Source organism: Sinohyriopsis cumingii, chromosome 3 (genome assembly GCF_028554795.1).
Source record: "Sinohyriopsis cumingii isolate HCF-2022 chromosome 3, ASM2855479v2, whole genome shotgun sequence".
Lineage (NCBI taxonomy): Eukaryota > Metazoa > Mollusca > Bivalvia > Unionida > Unionidae > Sinohyriopsis > Sinohyriopsis cumingii.
This window is the reverse complement of record NC_142963.1, coordinates 35,343,439-35,364,586: the sequence shown is the minus strand read 5'-3', so window position 1 is coordinate 35,364,586 and position 21,148 is coordinate 35,343,439. Positions and strand designations below refer to the sequence as shown.

The 21,148-nt window shown below is 36.1% G+C and overlaps 1 protein-coding gene across 3 annotated transcripts; it reads right to left on the bottom strand.

Moving 5' to 3' along the window:
• Positions 1–5,130: 5,130 nt before the first annotated feature.
• On the bottom strand, positions 5,131–21,148 carry LOC149802672 (NAD-dependent protein deacetylase Sirt6-like). 3 transcript variants are annotated; one of them, XM_089952043.1, is made up of 5 exons: positions 21,078–21,148; positions 18,466–18,917; positions 17,483–17,817; positions 10,515–10,708; positions 5,131–6,183 (listed from the first exon to the last, which is right to left on the bottom strand). In XM_089952043.1, the coding sequence occupies exons 2-5, from the start codon at positions 18,893–18,895 to the stop codon at positions 5,961–5,963; spliced, it is 1,182 nt and encodes a 393-aa protein (XP_089808169.1). In that variant the 5' UTR covers positions 18,896–18,917; positions 21,078–21,148; the 3' UTR covers positions 5,131–5,960. The 3 variants fall into 3 exon arrangements, with proteins under 3 accessions (XP_089808169.1, XP_089808167.1, XP_089808170.1); XM_089952041.1 differs by having other exon boundaries at positions 21,009–21,142; XM_089952044.1 differs by lacking the exon at positions 21,078–21,148 and adding an exon at positions 19,701–20,461.

Here is a 21,148-nt window from a genome sequence, read left to right as displayed (position 1 = left end):
GGACCCATTATTTTCGTATCGAGACCACTCTTTATTCCAAATGCTCATCTTATCCTACTTTTTGCAAAGGTTCATCTGTCTGTTTGCAGTTCATACCAGTCAGCCTTAGATCTGAGACCAAAAAGTCTAAAATCCGGACACAAAATCTGACCACGGACGACTTTAGGGTGGAAAAAAAATTGGGTCCCAAAAAAAATTAGGTTTTCTCTCTGTATTTTGTAGTGCAACTAGAACTTTCAGATTATTTGTTATTATTGTAGAGTTACATCTGTCTACCTTTCTATGACACCACCCACTTTAGTATATCATGCATGGCCTTGACACTACAGAGCTCGGCAGTAGGCTACTACCTCCTGCCACATAAACTCGTCACCAGGGGTTACTGTGTTAAAGAGGGGATGTTCCATACACTGACTTGAGAGGTAATTTCTCTGTGGGCAGTCTTCTAACTCCCATAACATTATATTGGCCTTGGTAGGCACTAATATTGTATTTAATGAATATCATTTTCATGAGTGTAAGTGGCCTTTTGTATATACAGTATCACACAAGCAACCCTATGGTTGTTTGCTCCACTCAAGATGATGAACCACAACAATTATAGCTGGAGCAAACAGTTGAGTAGTTCTCATAATAGCATAACTCACTGCTATGCGATTGGTGTTTGCTTAGATCACTAGCAAACTCTTTTGAGTATTAAAAAGACTGATAGGAACTGAAAATCCGGCCATTTCCTGAACCAATAAGTAGACCTTTTCACCAAACACTTTGCATTGTTCAATCAACCAATCAACCAATTAGTAAACTGGAGCAATAAAGTGGTTAACTGGTCATGCTGACTGAACAAATAATCCAAGGCCTTGGAAGAAACTCCCAGTTAAGTACAAAAGTCACAAAACTTTAGTTATGACAAAGGAAAAACATACTGAGCTAAAATAGCTTATAGCTCATACTGCAACAAGAAAAACTTTTCAAATAATTTTGGGCATCCAAACTTTTATGGTGTCCCAACCTGGTGTCAGGATAATGTGACTGGGTGGGACATCATGCAACACGTCTGCGGCATGATGCCCCAATGCTAGACATCACTATAAACTGCCACATTGCAGACATCGTAGCGATATGACTGAAATTTTTTTTAAAGCTATATTAAAAATCAAAATCACACATTACATCACAGATCATACTACTCTCCACCTCTTTCACAACACACGAAACCCACTCATCCCTGACTGACTCAGGTTTATGATCATACATCCATTACATAAATGGTATCTTTCTGATAAGACAGAATATATAAAATTTGGAAGAGAAAAAAAAAGCACACCAAAAATAAAATCCCCAAAAATAATTCACTTTTCATTTGAACTTTCATACTCTGCTTGGAATATGAGAAGGAACCATGAATAATATCATTCATGCACATCATCAGGTTACTCAGCGGACATGTAAATTAGAAAGTTTCTTGAACATGTACCCTCCAGTTTGGGAGACATTAATAGAAACACAGACAGATAGATTGTTATAGAGTATCACAATATCCTAGATGTTAAAGTGGAAAGAGAAACAAGGTCAGCCGATGATGAAAGTCTGCCATCATAGGCCTTCATATCTCATGACACTTATGCTATTACCTCTTCCAGCTAACACTTGATAGTCTGCCATCATAGGCCTTCATATCTCATGACACTTATGATATTACCTCCTCCAGTTAACACTTGAAAGTCTGCCATCATAGGCCTTCATATCTCATGACACTTATGATATTACCTCTTCCAGCTAACACTTGATAGTCTGCCATCATAGGCCTTCATATCTCATGACACTTATGATATTACCTCCTCCAGTTAACCCTTGATAGTCTGCCATCATAGGCCTTCATATCTCATGACACTTATGATATTACCTCCTCCAGTTAACCCTTGAAAGTCTGCCATCATAGACCTTCATATCTCATGAAACATTATGCTATTATTGCCTCCAGTTAACCCTTGAAAGCCTGCCATCATAGGCCTTCATATCTCATGACACTTATGCTATTATTGCCTCCAGTTAACCCTTGATAGTCTGCCATCATAGGCCTTCATATCTCATGACACTTATGATATTACCTCCTCCAGTTAACCCTTGAAAGTCTGCCATCATAGGCCTTCATATCTCATGACACTTATGCTATTACCTCCTCCAGTTAACACTTGAAAGTCTGCCATGATGGGCCTTCATATCTCATGACACTTATGCTATTATTGCCTCCAGTTAACCCTTGATAGTCTGCCATCATAGGCCTTCATATCTCATGACACTTATGATATTACCTCCTCCAGTTAACCCTTGAAAGTCTGCCATCATAGGCCTTCATATCTCATGACACTTATGCTATTATTGCCTCCAGTTAACCCTTGAAAGCCTGCCATCATAGGCCTTCATATCTCATGACACTTATGCTATTACCTCCTCCAGTTAACACTTGAAAGTCTGCCATAATGGGCCTTCATATCTCATGACACTTATGCTATTACCTCCTCCAGTTAACTCTTGAAAGTCTGCTGTCACAGGCCTTCATATCTCATGACACTTATGCTATTACCTCTTCCAGTTAACATTTGACAGTCTGCCATCATAGGGATTCATATCTCATGACACTTATGCTATTACCTCCCCCAGTTAACCTTGAAAGTCTGCCTTCATCTCTTTTGACACTTTTCCAACTACACTCTCCAGTTAACCCTTGAAAGTCTGCCATCGTAGGCCTTCATCTCTTGTGAGACTTTTCCAACTACACCTTCCAGTTAACCCTTGAAAGTCTGCCATCATAGGCCTTCATCTCTTGTGAGACTTTTCCAACTACACCCTCCAGTTAACCCATATCACAATGACATTTAATACAAATATTTTGAGCTAGGCCAAGATCCCTATGCAATATATCATTTCTGGTATATCCCACACATTAAGGTGATTATTTTTCTTTTAAAAAAAACAAAACATTATACAAAAATAAAAACTTTATGAATGATGAATGTCTATGGAAAGTCTAAAAACAATACCACTCTTTACTGGGAAGATAATATCAGACTGTTGTGCATGTCTACTTGCCATGTGTAATATAAATGTACAGTATTAATATGAAACAAAAGTTAATACTTTTAAAATTTTCAAGCTTGATTTATTTTAAAATTAATAAAATAAACAAACAGTACACATTTGCAAATCACACAGATTGCAATAAGTCAATATTTCTTATACATTATTCAGCACTAATTTTGACAACACTGAATGCTTTAATTACCATATCAAGTCAAACTAAAACAACAATGAAATCTCTTTTAGTCTCTATGTCAGTCTTTCTGTCCATCTTGCATTTCTTGGTATGGAATACAACACTGTTCACTAAAACGTCATCTACTGAATACAGCTCCTGAAAAACTTAGTGAAATATCTTTCTTCCTGTGACATCATTGAACAGCCAGCATGAAAATCTCAGTGAAATAGTGCTGCTGTCTCAATAACCTTACTTGACAAGCAGCATGGATGGAAAAACTACTGTCGCTTATGAGATTGCTTAAGCATAGTTTATCAGTGGAAATAAGTGACCAATCACTACCATCCTACATAAAATAGTCTGCACCAATATGGTTGAGCCAAATATTAATACAGCACTCGTCAACAAATCAAATGATTTTCAGTGGTCACTTCCAACAGCTTTGTTCAACAATTCTTAGTTTGGAACAGTGAGGGTGACAGCTGCCATACCTGCTGCATAGCTTACTGTGTTCAATGGACTTGAAACTATTTTGCAGCTACATTTTGATTTTCCTAATAAATGGCATTCACTTCATTCTATTCTATTTTATACAAAATTCTAATATCAATGCTATACTGCCTCTTCAAACTAAAACCAATAAGTGAAGTCCACACAGCTGGCAGCTTGTATTGGACATTCATTCAGTTTCTACTGAAGAAATGTTATTCAAGCGTTACATATAACATTCTGTCAGAGAGTTTCACAGCCAAGGTGTGACCTTTATGAACAGCCCTGTTGTGACCTTTATGAACAGCCCTGTTGTGCTGATTCACACACAGATGAATCCCTCACTGACAGAATGAACCAAAATTCATCTGCATCGGAAGACTATCCCTCAAACCAATACATATGTTTACAAAGAAAAAGTTAACAGGATCTGATTTTTGTTGTGTACAAACTGTCTACTTAACTTTAACGGACAGACATTGAAATCTGAAAGTATATTTTGTATTAAAAATTTGATGAATATTAATTATATTCAACATATATAATAATGATTTTTGTTTATCACTTGCCATGAAATTCATTTCAACAATAGCATGAGTAGTGTTTAAAATACAATTATATGTTTATTATATGAGATAGTGAAGAATAACAACTATTTCAATATCACAAAATATTTGCTCTGAGCAATGATGATATACTAATGTGGCAATTTATAAAGTACAATATATATTGTAAAGTTTATTATTAAAGTTTATCATTAAAGTTTATTATTTACATTGTAATTTCAATAAAGAGTCATTAACTTTCCAATGCAGAAATAAATCTGGACTACAAATTTTCAAAACTGATAGAAAATGAGCAGACAAGTCTTAAAGTTTTTTGTTCTTACAAATATTTTTATTCAAGTGGTCAAAAGTCAAAATTTTCTTCATATTTTGTCATGGATTTCTGGAGAAAAAAAAAAGTAAAATATTTCCTAATTATTTCAGGCAGAATCTCTCATGAAGGATTTTTGCACTCTGAATATTTACAAGAAAATTATTTCCAGGCAGATGTATGCAAATTAGGTTTCAAAACACATAGCAAGTAACAGTCTTTCCAAAAGTGCTGGATTAAAAATGATTGTTTTAGGGAGATAATCCCCATATAAAGGATTTCTGTGCTGAGAAAATAATAGCTACGGTAAATAATTCTGCATATACCAGATCGATACAGCATGATATCTATGTGAACCCTGTCATCAACATTTTTAAAAAATTGGACAAAAATTATTTTGTGTATTTTTTCAACATCCATTACTTGAAAAATTTACATGAAAACCATTGTACTTGAACTGAAGGCCAAATGTTGACAATATGTGTGGAAAGGAAACAAGACTAAGCTTAGTATTATGTCTTTATTTCTTTTCTCAAACATTTTTGACAAAATTATACATACAAATACCATTAACTGACAAAATGTATTTAATTAACATAAGCTAAATACAGTGGCACAGCAAGATATTCTGTGCCCCGACCCCCACGAAAAACTTAACCTGGGGCCACCTCATAATAAATATATCTGCACCCTGACCCCAACAACAAAAACTTAACCTGGGGCCACCTCATCATAAAAATGTTCTTAATAATAATGAATTTATTTAAAAAGGGTGAAACAATTAACTGCAATGAACTAATTAATCCTCACTGTGTCCATCTATTATTAGTATATTTACATAGAGAGTACAAATTTGCACACACACACACACACACACACACACGCACACACACACACACACAAAAGCACTGATAATAAGCTACATTTATATATGGACATGATAAAGAGAAAATGTTACCAGAACAAAAATAAGTGGGACAACGTTTTGACCATTTCACTATACCACAGTTTGTTATATACTCAAACATTTTTTCAATAGTTCTCACTATACTGCAGTACCATGTATGTACCATATGTACTTGCTTACAAGTCGAGTCATACTGCAAACAACAAAGATCCTAATTGCTGTAGCATAACGTGCCTGCAGATCAGGATCTATGTTGCTTGCTCTACTAAATACTCCTAACAAACTGCCCAGAGCCATATCTGCCAATGCATTATACAAAGGCAGATCTAGGTCAGTTCAGTTTGCAGTTAGACTCGACTTACAAGTGAGTACATATGGTATATGTACATGTATTAAGAAAGAAGAGGAAAAATGATATCTAATGAGAGGTCAAAGCATTTGCATACAATTTACTTCATCTTCCCTCATCTGGTCATAAACTGTCATCCTTTCAGGTCTTAGTTCTTCCCACTCTAGGACCCCTTCTGGCCCCAAAATATTCAACATAACCCCTCTCATCAGGTCATCACAGTCTCCAAACACACGGCAGCCATTGGGATCTGTTGCCCCTTCTTCCTTTTGGCAGCAAACAAAATCATAAGGAGTCACTTGTCTGTAAAGAACACAATTAATAAAACTGATGGAAAATAGTGTTATAAAGTAACATAGTGAAACTTCCCCCAAGTTGTCCCTCTGTAAAACAGAATCCTCTTTAGACTGGTTACATATTTTCTGGCCCAAATTAACCAAATGAATATTAGTCAAGCTTCTAGAAACTGACTGTTCTCTGTGTGTGTGTGTGTGTTTTGGATCTTTAATGTAGCTTTGACAATTCTGCAGTCGTATTGCTATGATGTCTGCAGTGTAACAGTTTATGGTGATTCCTGGCACTGGGGCATCATACCACAGACATGTTGCATCATGTCCCATCCAGTCACATTATCCTGACACCAGGCCGACCAGTCCTAAAACTAACCTCTTAATGCTGAGTGCCTATTGAGGCAGCTGTCTTTCACAGTTATGCATGCAACTGACTTTAAGCTGATAATACAATTGAAAGTTTTTTATTTTCAATTTTTGTGATGCTGAGACTGTATGCTCCTCTCTGTTTAGCCCTAAACTTGAATCCTTCTCTTTTACTATTTGTTCCCTACTTCTCTGCAGTTTAATTCTACATCTTTTCCCAATCATGGTTAATTTAAAATGAAATTGACATCTAGCTGAAATTTTTTTAAAATAACCATGCAAATATATTAATAAGTTATGTATATTAAGTAGGTACAAACATTTTCACCAACAATGGGGCCTTAATATTGATGCAAATGCTAAACAGACATGCTTGGGAAGAGAAACTGCCAAAGTTGTACTTGACCTGGGAGAATATTTTGACATATACATTTAAAGTTCAATAACTCGATAACCACTGATGGCATACAGGATGTTCAATTCACTCAAGTCTTTGTGCATCCATCCAGCTATGTATTTGTTTCAGATTAATCCTGTCTTTTGTGCATCCATCTAGCTGTCTGAGGATTCTGTTCACTCCAGTCTTTGTGTGTCAATCTAGCTGTCTCAGAGTTCTGTTCACTCCAGTCTTTGTGTGTCAATCTAGCTGTCTCAGAGTTCTGTTCACTCCAGTCTTTGTGTGTCAATCTAACAATCTCATAGTGCAGTTTGATCCACTTATTGTGTCTTCATCTAGCTATCTCAGGATTCAATTCACTTCAGTCTTTGTGTGTCAAAAAGATATCTCAGGGTTCAGTTCACTCTAGTCTTTATGTGTCCATCTAGCTGTCTTAGGATTCAGTTCACTCCAGTCTTTGTGTGTCAATCTAACAATCTCATGGTGCAGTTTGATCCAGTCATTGTGTCTTCATCTAGCTGTCTGAGGATTCAGTTCACTCCAGTCTTTGTGTGTCCATCTAGCTAACTCAGAGTTCAGTTCACTCCAGTCTTTGTGTCCATCGAGCTAGAACGGGGTTCATGTCCACTCCAGTCTTTGTGTTTTTAAACAGCTATCTTGGGGTACAGTTCACTCCAGTCTTTGTGTGTCCATCTAGCTGTCTTAGGATTCAGTTCACTCCAGTCTTTGTGTTTTCAAATAGCTAGCACAGGGTTCATGTCCACTCCAGTCTTTGTTTTCAAATAGCTATCTTGGGGTACAGTTCGCTCCAGTCTTTGTGTGTCCATCTAGCTGTCTTAGGATTTAGTTCACTCCAATCTTTGTGTTTTCAAATAGCTGGCACAGGGTTCATGTCCACTCCAGTCTTTGTGTTTCCAACTAGCTATCCTGGGGTTCAGTTCACTCCAGTCTTTGTGTGTCCATTTAGCTATGTCAGGCACATCTGACTTAAGTAACCAGGCTTCTCTAAGATGGATCTCTGTTGGGAGGAGAGTTATAGCCCCTTCCCATGCTTCTGGCCAATCTAGTTGGTTAACTCATTCTCAAAAACAGAGGCAGAAGTGCTCGATAGGCCATGACTGGCTTGCATTGATCTTGGACATGATGTGCATGCAATTCTTTTGACAGCTCCATGACATAATGTTTGATTAAGGAATATCAAAACCAACCAGCAACTCTAAAGCAGTCTTTCTCTGCGTATTTCAGATCAGCAAGCTTCTGCTTAGCGAATATAGGATATTTACCATACAGCTTTATGGTGAAAGTTAGCAGATTTAATGGGGTCATTAATATTTACTATGTTGACAGCTTCATGGTGGTAGCAAATGGACTTACTGGGGTCATTAATATTTGCTATCTTTACAGCTTTATGGTGGTAGAGAATGGACTTACCGGGGCCATTAATATTTGCCATGTTGACAGCTTTAGGATGGTAGAGAATGGACTTATTTGGCTCTGTAATATTTGCTATGTTAAGAGCTTTATAGTGACAATGTGCATACTTAGTGGAGTTGTAACATTTACTATGTTGAAAGCTCTACGGTGGTGGTGAGTGGACTTACTGGAGTTATTAATATCACCTAAGTTGACAGCTTTATGGTAGTAGTGAGTGGGCTTACTGGGGTCATTAATAACTGCTATGTTGACAGCTTTAAGGCAGTAGTGAATGGACTTACTGGGGTGATTAATATTTGCTATGTTGACAGCTTTAAGGCAGTAGTGAATGGACTTACTGGGGTGATTAATATTTGCTATGTTGACAGTTTTATGGTGGTAGCAAGTAGACCTACTGAGGTCTGTAATATTTTCTATTTTGACAGCTTTGTGGTGGTAGTGAGCAGACTTACAAGAGTTAATATTTGCCATGTTGACAGCTTTGTGGTGGTAGTGAGCAGACTTACAAAAGTTAATATTTGCCATGTTGACAGCTTTGTGGTGTTAGTGAGCAGACTTACAAGAGTTAATATTTGCCATGTTGACAGCTTTGTGGTGGTAGTGAGTAGACTTACAAGAGTTAATATTTGCCATGTTGACAGCTTTGTGGTGGTAGTGAGCCGACTTACAAGAGTTAATATTTGCCATGTTGACAGCTTTGTGGTGGTAGTGAGCCGACTTACAAGAGTTAATATTTGCCATGTTGACAGCTTTGTGGTGGTAGTGAGCCGACTTACAAGAGTTAATATTTGCCATGTTGACAGCTTTGTGGTGGTAGTGAGCAGACTTACAAGAGTTAATATTTGCCATGTTGACAGCTTTGTGGTGGTAGTGAGCAGACTTACAAGAGTTAATATTTGCCATGTTGACAGCTTTGTGGTGGTAGTGAGCCGACTTACAAGAGTTAATATTTGCCATGTTGACAGCTTTGTGGTGGTAGTGAGCAGACTTACAAGAGTTAATATTTGCCATGTTGACAGCTTTGTGGTGGTAGTGAGCAGACTTACAAGAGTTAATATTTGCCATGTTGACAGCTTTATGATGGTAGCAAATGGACTAACTGGGGTCTGTAATATCTGCTGATCTTTATGGTGGTAGTGAACAGGTTTTCTGGGGTTATTAATATTTGCTATTCTGAGAGCTTTACTTTGGTAGTGACTGGACTTACTGGGGTCATTAATATGTTTACACCTTTATGGTGGAAGTGAGTGGACCTAATGGGGAGTAATATTTATATACATTAGGAAAGTTAAAATTCTTAAGTGGTGATTTTCAGAATCAGTCACCTATCAATAGCCTAAGTATTTAACTACTTAAAGATAGTGAAGTCTATTAGTTGTGTTTACTGTACCATAGCTGTCTAAAACCATTGCAAAACAAAGTACAGCTTACAGTGTTCACTGTGACAATTTTCTAACAAAATATTGGATGACATGAAAACATTTGGATGGATTACAATCAAAATTGGTAAAATTACTGATTATGACAAATTAAATTACTGGATTTGCTTTTAATTCTTTCACAAATGAATGATTATTGCAATAATAATAATAATAATAATAATAATAATAATAATAATGCAATATTGTCACACATTTTGAATGAACAGCCCAAGACACCTCACACAATTATTGATATGTATGGGAATTGGTCACAGGTCAAATACACAAAAATTGCCATTCCAGTGTCAGTTTTAAAATATTTTTAACCAAACTTCATTCATGCAATCATAACAGAAGGTAACACAATCTATGTAACTGATTTAAATCATGACCCAATTTAGGATTAAATTGTGGAAAGGTGTTCAGGTGTTAGGAATATGTCATAAAATACATGGTAATTAGCCACGACAAGCAATGGCAATTTGAGCACAACATTCCATAAAATTTGAAAATTCATAAACAGCCTGTTCAGTCTTCAAAAATCAAATTCAACATATGTTTACACAGAGAAGAAATATGTAGGTAAACTAAATAAAAAAGGTTAATCAATATTGTCCTATGTGATCATGTGTTCTTTTTTTTATAGAAGTTAACTTTAGGGATGTTTAACAACATTAAAAAGAAACTATATTACATTTCAATAATATGATGGTGTGAATTGTGTACCTATTACATATGATAAGCCTGGTAGGTTTCTGTCCCATCTCAATCAGCATGTTTGCAGGAACGACTTGTAGTGTGGACCCCAAACAAAAGACAAGATCTGCCTTCAAAGCTTCTGCTTTTGCACCATTAAGCACAGAATCTTCCAGAAAGTCGCCAAAATTTATTATGGTGTTCATCAGGTAACCTTCACAATCCTGTAACAGAATATTTTCATACAAGATTCTTCTCATCTGATTATGTATCTATGTACTTACATGTTTTTAGCATATAAATAATTTTTGTATACAAAACCTGCTACCATGTTTTAATGGTGCACCTGGTGCCAACAGTTCACAGTTTGGAAGTTTTATGGCAACATGGACCTGTTGATGATAGTGAAAGATCATGCAGGTGTGCATGTTGTCCTTCAGCCATGCAACATGATTCTTTGCTGAAAAATGTATGTGTATACTGAGAATTAAATGTACTATATGTAGCATAATGCACCTGCAGATCATGGTCTAAGATTGTTTGTTCTGCTGATTACTCCAAGCAGATCTGGGTATGTGCAGTTTGCAGCTGGACTCGACTTATAAGCAAGTATATATGGTATACTGCAAATTATCTTTTCTAAAGAAATGTTTAAGGCAATTTGTACTGGTCATCTCATTGTTTTTCTGTTGTGTGCATTGTATATTTTGATGTATGTATTCAGGAGATGTGTTTTGCTAAAGGTGTTAATGAAGGAAAGAATAAAGAGAGCTTGGTGTGGCCATTTCATCCGATTTGTTCATGGGGTTTTTTGCACTGTGCTCTGCATTGATAAATACAGTAATTATTACATTCCGAGTGCACAGTAATTATTTGTTTAATGCCCTAATGAAACACAAATTGAACAGTAATGATTTAATACCATAACGAAACACAGACTGTACAGAAATTATTTGTGTCATGCCATAACAAAACAAAGACTGAACAGAAATGATTTGATTAATACCATAACAGAAACTGTATAGAAATGATTTGCTTAATACCATAAAACAGACTGTACAAAAATGATTTGCTTAATACCATAACACAAACTGTACTGAAATTATTTGCTTAATACCATAAAACAGGCTGAACAGAAAGTATCTGCTTAATACCATAAAACAGACTGAGTGTACAGAAATGATTTGCTTAATACCATAATGATGCAGAGGATACACAAAAATTATTTGCTTAATACCATAACGATTAAGAGAATGCACATAAATGATTTGCTTAATACATAATGATGCAGAGAATACACAGAAATGATTTGCTTAATACCATAACGATGCAGAGAATGCACAGAAATAATTGATGCAGAGGATACAAAGAAATGATTTGCTTAGTACCAGAATGATGCAGAGGTTACACAGAAATGATTTGCTTAGTACCATAATGATGCAGAGGATACACAGAAATGATTTGTTTAGTACCACAATGATGCAGAGATTACACAGAAATGATTTGCTTAGTACCACAATGATGCAGAGGATACACAGAAATGATTTGCTTAGTACCATAATGATGCAGAGGTTACACAGAAATGATTTGCTTAGTACCATAATGATGCAGAGGATACACAGAAATGATTTGCTTAGTACCATAATGATGCAGAGGTTACACAGAAATGATTTGCTTAGTACCATAATGATGCAGAGGTTACACAGAAATGATTTGCTTAGTACCATAATGATGCAGAGGTTACACAGAAATGATTTGCTTAGTACCATAATGATGCAGAGGTTACACAGAAATGATTTGCTTAATACCATAACGATGCAGAGAATGCACAGAAATAATTGATGCAGAGGATACAAAGAAATGATTTGCTTAGTACCAGAATGATGCAGAGGTTACACAGAAATGATTTGCTTAGTACCATAATGATGCAGAGGTTACACAGAAATGATTTGCTTAGTACCACAATGATGCAGAGGATACACAGAAATGATTTGCTTAGTACCATAATGATGCAGAGGTTACACAGAAATGATTTGCTTAGTACCATAATGATGCAGAGGTTACACAGAAATGATTTGCTTAGTACCACAATGATGCAGAGGATACACAGAAATGATTTGCTTAGTACCATAATGTTGCAGAGGTTACACAGAAATGATTTGCTTAGTACCACAATGATGCAGAGGTTATACAGAAATGATTTGCTTAGTACCACAATGATGCAGAGGATACACAGAAATGATTTGCTTAGTACCATAATGTTGCAGAGGTTACACATAAATGATTTGCTTAGTACCACAATGATGCAGAGGTTATACAGAAATGATTTGCTTAGTACCACAATGATGCAGAGGATACACAGAAATGATTTGCTTAGTACCATAATGATGCAGAGGTTACACAGAAATGATTTGCTTAATACCATAACAATTAAGAGAATGCACATAAATGATTTGCTTAATACATAATGATGCAAAGAATGCACATAAATGATTTGCTTAATACATAATGATGCAGAGAATACACATAAATGATTTGTTTAATACATAATGATGCAGAGGATGCACATAAATGATTTGCTTAATACATAATGATGCAGAGAATACACATAAATGATTTGCTTAATACCATAACGATGCAGAAAATGCACAGAAATGATTGATGCAGAGGATACAAAGAAATGATTTGCTTAGTACCAGAATGATGGAGAGGATACAAAGAAATGATTTGCTTAGTACCAGAATGATGCAGAGGATACACAGAAATGATTTGCTTAGTACCAGAATGATGCAGAGAATGCACAGAAATGATTGATGCAGAGGATACAAAGAAATGATTTGCTTAGTACCATAATGATGCAGAGGATACAAAGAAATGATTTGCTTAGTACCAGAATGATGCAGAGGATACAAAGAAATGATCTGCTTAGTACCAGAATGATGCAGAGGATACAAAGAAATGATTTGCTTAGTACCAGAATGATGCAGAGGATACAAAGAAATGATTTGCCTAGTACCAGAATGATGCAGAGGATACACAGAAATGATTTGCTTAATGTGAAAACAAATAATCTGAGGTAAAATTTCTGCTACTAATTTAGGAAAAAATTATTTAGCACTTAATTTTAGCACTTAATTTTATTTAAAGTTTTTGATAAACTGAATCACCAAAAATCAAAGATTTTACCTTCACAATGGTACCTTGTCAATCAAGCTACCTGTACTAATGGTCACCTGGACATAAAGCTGGTTACCAGTATATAATGGACAAATTTATGCAGTTAAATTCTATTTGCATTATAAATAGTCTTAAAAGTGGTCATCTCCTCAGTGTGGTCAGCAGTCACTCCTTTTGGTCCCAAATAAATAAAGTGTATGGTTTTATATGTAATGGTCAGGTGTGCATGAGTCCATGCATTATTCATGTCTAAAAAATTTGGAATTCTGAGTTCAGGTTATTGGTTTAGATAATGCAATAAACAAATACATATTTATTTATTATAGAAAATCCTAAAGATAGTGGTCCCTCACTATAAAAAACTTTCAGTATCAAACATTTACTGAGATGACATGGGTGTGGTTGTTGTAACAGGACTGAAGCTGGGTGGGATTGGACATAGCGAAAACACTAAGCAGAATTAAGTTGTTGTTGTTGTAGGGCTTAACGCCATTTTTCAGCACGTGATTGGCTATACATGGCGCCCAGTATTAATGGTGGAGGAAGAACCCGGGAAAACCCCGGAAAGAACCACCGACCCACGAGAAGCTACTGGCAGGCTTTCTCACATACCCACATTAGCCGAATCCGAGACTCGAACCCACGCAGCAGAATTAAGTGAATGAGATGTTTATTTATAATGCATATGAATAACAAATGAATCTGACACCTTAGTCATGTTCATAAAGTTTAGCAATGGATATACAAAAATAATATTCTTCCTAACTGGAACCAATCAAAACATGGAATTTTAACAAAAAAACACGAATGATCCCATTTACCAAAAGATATGGTCAATGTATGGAATTATCACCAAATATGCTTAATATATGGAATTGTACACAATTAGGATAGACAGGTGAATTGATATTTGGATCATCAAGAAGCATGATGGATGTATAATTGATTTTCACTCATACAGTGACACTGAATTAAATTTTCATACAATTAGTGATATGGAATTAGATTTTCACACAAACAGTGATATTGAATTAAAGTTTATTAAAAAGTGGAACCATATGTTATTTATCTCATCACAGTCACCAGACATCCAGTCAATGATCATGAGAGATTTTCAATTCCACAGCTCCTGTTCAGTCATGAAGAACAACCTCACATGGTCTGCTCTTCCTGGCCTGCCGAGAACCTCTTTATTCTGCACACCTGCTGGTCCTGAACCTTTGATACCTCACACAGAAAAAACCAGACCTGTCCTTTGAACTAATGTCACCATCGGCTACAGCATCCTGGTTACACAAAACCCTCAGAACTCAACAACCCCCTATGAAAAGCTAAAAATATAATGAATGAGCTGTGCAAAGCACAAGACTCAGTTAAGTTCATATCCTGTTGTACTGGTTCAGGCTGCATTATATTTTTTCATATAGTAAATGGCAATCTTGAGCACATCACTGTACATTTCTACGATTCCACTAAGATGTTAAAGCAAGAGGCCACTGCATAATGTACTTCAGTATAAAGTAATCTCATCTATAACCCATTACATTTCCATGACATCCCTGTGGTGTTAGTGAATGGCCACTGTATTATGTAATTGTGTATACATTAACCTTATATGTATCCGAGTTATGTATCCCAGTACACTTCAATGACTCTTCTGAAGTGGAATAGTGAGGGACGTTTTATAAGTACTCAAGCATCAGGTAACCTCACCTAAATCCAAGTATATTTCTATAACTCACCTGAACTGTAACAGAGAGGGGCACGGTATAAGGTAGCTTTATCTATATCACTGTAGACATCTATGACTCCCCTGAAGTTTTATAGTAAGAGGCACTATATGAAGTAACCCTATCTTTATCTCTGTAGACTTCTACTACTCCCCTGAAGTATTATAGTGAGGGGCACTGTATAAGTAGATGGACTTAACATGCAACATAGGTTTATCATGAAACATGGCTTATCATGAAACATAGGCTTATCATGAAATATGGTGTTATCATGAAACAGGGTTATCATGAAGCATGGGCACTATCATGAAACATGGGCCTATCAAACAGGCTTATGATGAAACATGGGCTTATCATGAAACAAAGGCTTATCATGAAACATGGTGTTATCATGAAACAGGGTTATCATGAAGCATGGGCATTATCATGAAACATGGGCCTATCAAACAGGCTTGTCATTAAACATGGGCTTATCATGAAACATAGGCTTATCATGAAACATGGGTTTATCATGAAACACAGGCTTATCATCACAAAAGTAAGGTATTCAATTCCTGTTAAGATATCTGATAGCATTGTTGAAAAAAACATCACAGGAGAGCTCTATGTAGGATTTTGTAAATAAAAGCCCTGGGACACATTCCTCCAAAACCTGAGGGTTCCAGTAGATTGGAAACTGTTGACCAAATTTAAACTGGCAGTCAAGCACCATAACGAAGGTTCTGGAAGCAGGGACTCCAATACAAAGAGCTCTGCAGAGCTTGCTGTAACAGGAGTTTAAAGCTTAACGAACCTCCAATTCCTGGACCAAAACTTGATGTGGTCGAATACATCTACATTTTCTAAGATACTGGATCCAAAGCTGTTAAAAACATGGTCCTGGTCTGTTATTTTAAAATACTCAGAGACTGCTGACTATGTATATATACTATAACAAATATACCTCAAACAGTTTCAATAATTTATTTGTTCAGGTTTATAAGTAAAACTTGTTTAACTCATTCTGAAGTAGAAAATTCTGAAAGTTGAATATAAGAAAAAGTTATGTGTATGACAAAAAAATGACAAAAATGTAAAAAGGATAGAAAATTATATATAATTGGGTATTTAATTATATATTTATGTATAAGTTAGGTCAAACTGCAAACAACATAGGCCCTAATAAACTGCATAAATCCAGATTTGCCAGTGCATCATGGGATGGCAGATCTGGTCTATGCCATTTGTAGTTGGATCCAACTTATATGTAAGTAATTCATGTTAAGGTTTCACTGCCAATAATTTTGGCAAACCTTTCAAATTCTGGCGCTCACTGCATTAGGCTTCGAAAGCTACTTCCATGACTTTTGATTGCATTTCTACCCCAGCCCCCCACCCAACCCTGAACCCTCTGGATTGTCACCCAGGGTTATAATCCAAATCCATAACATAAATTATATGTTTTACTGCTAAAAATGCATTCAGTCTGGTTAATAAGTATGTGTTTGTGATTTGGATTTTAACATAGCTTTTAACAATTTGTCAGTCATATCACTATGATGTCTGCAGAGCGGCAGTTTATAGTGATGTCTAGTACTGGGACATCATGCCACAGACACGTAGCATCATGTCCCACCCGGTCATACTATCCTGACACCTAGGCTGACCAGTCCTAACACTAACCTCTTAATGCTGAGTGCCAAGCAAGACAACTGCTAGTACCATTTTTATAAGTCTTTGGTATGACTTGGCTGTGGTTCGAACCCATGACCTCCCACATCCACGGTGGATGCTCTAACCCTTAGGCCACCAGAGCAGTAAAAAGTACTAAAAATAACACATAATTGCAGTCTTCATATAATTAACCTTTGACATTCACTCCCAGAAACCTCAGGACAGAAGGCCCAAATATGATACCCCTCTCACAGATGGTTAGATGGTTGCAACCTTACAATGTACCAAGTTTGGCAAATTGTCACTCAGTGGTTTGGGCAGAAGTAGTGACAGATAGTTGGGTGGATGGACAAATGGACAATATCACAATAATTCCCAAACTACAACCACAGTTAAAGAACTGGAATACTTATAAGGAAGCTAAATTTAACAATTTACCTGTTTCTCACATATGCCACCTGTCCGATGATTTATGTGACATTTGTGACATGGCTGTGGTGGGACAAGAGCTTTGTGCCCTGCTAGAACTGTACGATGTGAAAATTTTCTCTCATACCGAGTTCCACATTTCTCACACTTTTCTATGTAACAGTTGCCATGGAGTTCAGACAGTTTTTCAGGAGGTATGCCAGAGAGTCGATGTAACCCATCGCAGTTTTGGCTGATCACATGTTTTATGAAACCCATTTCCACCATTTTCTGTACAGCTTCGTGCGTGTAAGTTGGCCGATATGAAGAAATAGAAGGTCTTGATTTTTTCACTCCTTTAGTTCCTACAGGACAAAAATAAAAACTGAAATGACAATCAATTTGACTTTGAAACTTAAACTGTAAATAAGAAATAACAATAATTAGTGCTTTGAAAAGAATGATAAAAATGTATGTAATACTCATTTTAATCTGATGAATCAGAAACTGCTGGTAAAATCGTAGACTGGGATTTTAGAAGGAGTTCATCTATCAACTGCATCTAAGTAAGATTATATCACATAAAAAGAAGGTTTGATAAATACAGATAATGTTGTGAAACAGTCAAAACGTTAGGACCAACCATCAGTCCATGCTAAATGATCTATAATCAAATCACACTTGATTAATTAGTCTCATCAAATTCAAGTCTGCTTTTCAAAAAGTATAACGTCCAAAACAGCGAAACTGGTGCAGACATTAATTTGAACCAAAATTAATCACAAATATAAAAGCCGAGTAATTAACCATTTCAATGAACAGCATGAATGCTTGCTTGAATTTATTAATCAGGACAGCATGACATCCTGTGAAGCCTTGAGTTATTTTGATAATTCCTGTGAAGCCTTGAGTTATTTTGATAATTTCTGGAAAGCATAATAAACTCACTGAGTAAAATAAATTTTTATATTCTCTCCTTCCATTTCATTCTGTAATATGTTATAAAACATTACCATATTTCTTCTTTTTGTCCATATTAGTCCATTTTCCATCTTTTCCTCGGAAGTCTCCAATACCAGCTGCTGTTGATATACCAGCTCCAGTAAATGCAATACAGTATCTTGACGTCTTAATCATCATGGCAACTCTCTCTGCTTCTTTTTTCAGCTTTTCCATGCTGTCATGGAACTCAGCTGTTTTCTCTGCCTCAAGGATCATTTTTGTCTCTGAATGACTGAGTACTAATTCTGAGCTTTCACCCTTGGCTGCTTTGCACAAATCATCCCAACATGTGGAATGAAAAATTGCTTCTCCCTCGGTGTTCCAAGAAGCCTGGAGATTTTGCTGGCCTTTTTGGGACAAATGGAAGGCTCTGACCTCTACATGATCATGTGATGGAGTTATTATGGCCCCTTCTGAGCACTTTGTAAAACAACACTGCATCTCCACTATGAGATAATCCACCCTAAATGAAAAAAAAAAAACACAACAAAATAAAAAACAACAGGTAAGTAACAATGAGGCAAATTCAAACTACACAGAAGTAACATAAACATATTCTAACTAATTTGTAAACAAAGGATGCTATTCTGAATTGAGAAAGATATATTCTTCCATCAAATGATACTGCAACCAATTAAAGATAAAACGTCTTTTATGTGGGGAAATGAAAATAAAATATGGATTTTTTTATATCAATTTAGCTGATGAATTCTCATCAATTACTCATCATCCTTGTTGTTCCTAGCATGTTGTAGGGGCATCAGCTTGACATCATGTACCCCTATTTTTCACTTGCACTTTATTGATCTTAGATTAGATACACCACTGCTGTGCATAAAAATGCCCTCTTGTAAAGTGTGTGCCATTGGAAGAGACTTTACTGAGCTTTAAATTCTCCAACACAGAACCTGCACCCTACCAGAGCCAACAGTCTGGGACAAATCTGAACACCATATCATGTTTACATATGGTCACAATGCACTCTAAACTGGATTCTTGCAAGGAGCAACCAGTGTGGGCATTTCTGCCCCAAAAATGTTCTGCAGATTGTGACTTTACATGTAGACCGCTGCACTATGGCTATCACATTCATCTGACAAAGTCCCTATGCCCTGAACAAGCCAGCCCACTACTACACTTAAGGTTCCAATGTTCCTGTTTTGTGGAACATTTCCTTGTATCCCAGAACATACAAATTTTGCTCTATATCCCAATTTTTCAAAAGATGTGCATCATTTGGGTATACCTTTTATCCACTGCATATCCAAATAAGCTACAAATCTCAAATTTTCTTCCTACAGTTTAAAACCCTATCTTTCATATCATTTTGTGGTCATTACACCTAGACACAAATTTCATAAGTTTTCCAAGCAAAGTCTGTATTCTCCTGAATACAATTCTCCAGTGTTTCTTGAAAACAAAGGGCTCTATTCTGCTCATTCAAAATTGAAAATGTATTACCTCCCTTTCCATTTATTACACAGCTGATAAAGCTATATATATGTAATCTAATATCAAATTTGAATTTAAAAAGAATTTTCTCCCCTGGGCCATGACTTCTGATTAAAGGCATTGTCTCAGTTTATTGGAATTTGTATGACTGGCCTACATGACGTCATAGTGCAACCACATTGGGTGGTAACAAAAAATTTAATTCTATTTAGAGTAGTGATGAATTAAGTTCAATAATTCAAATACTAAGCGACTTTTTCACACATCTTTCATGATATTTTAAATCAGAAATGTTTTAGAAATGTTTCAACCCATTAGAGAATTAGAAAATTATTTGATTTTGATAAATGTAAGCAATAGTAGCTAGTATCCGCACTATGTACGAGTTTCCTCTGGCCTGTGCCAACCCATTTTTGATATTTGGACATTTATGATGAGATGTAGGGACCCCTACACCCCCAAAAAATGTCCAAATAAAAATGGGGTAGCAAGGGCAAGTGGAAACTCGGTCTAATCTACACCGAATACGTAATTCTGCCTCTCTCTAAATTAGAGCCAAAAGTCAAGTCACATGGCCATGTTACGCAGTGTATAAAAGAGCCAATAGAAATGAATGTGCATCCTGTTCTAAAGACATACTGATACGTAATTGTAAAAAAAAAAAAAAAAAAAAAAGTCCACATTTTGCAAAATGCACAGCGAACTAACGATAATCATCAAATCATACTGGTTGTAATTACTTGGAATTTTGATCTGAAATATTTCAGTCCATGATATCAGCTATCTTCATTTTCTGACTCTAGTTTCTTCCTTTTTGAATTACCACTTTAATAATGGCTAGGACACAACATTTTTCAGTCAAGATCCTACTGAAACCTGTCTATAATTAGGCCACGATACACTGGCTCCCCGCCCACCACAAAACCAAAAACAGTATCTGATCTACACTCATGGACTTGAGGTTACTTTGTTTATACGAGTACCCTATATATTCTAACTCGAGAGTAACCACCGGTCCCTGTAGAACTACCTGTGTTGCTTTGAGTCTAAAACAAACTGATACTTAACCTGCTCTATACGGTGCTTAAAATAATCACGTTACCTTATTTATGTGAAGCGGTCAGCTAAGGCTGGTTTCGGACACTAAAGAAAGAAAAACATTCGTATGTACCTAAATTTAGAAGAAGTGTAAGCCTAATATTGTTAGAACTGTTTGTCAACATCAACTCCAGTCTGAATAAT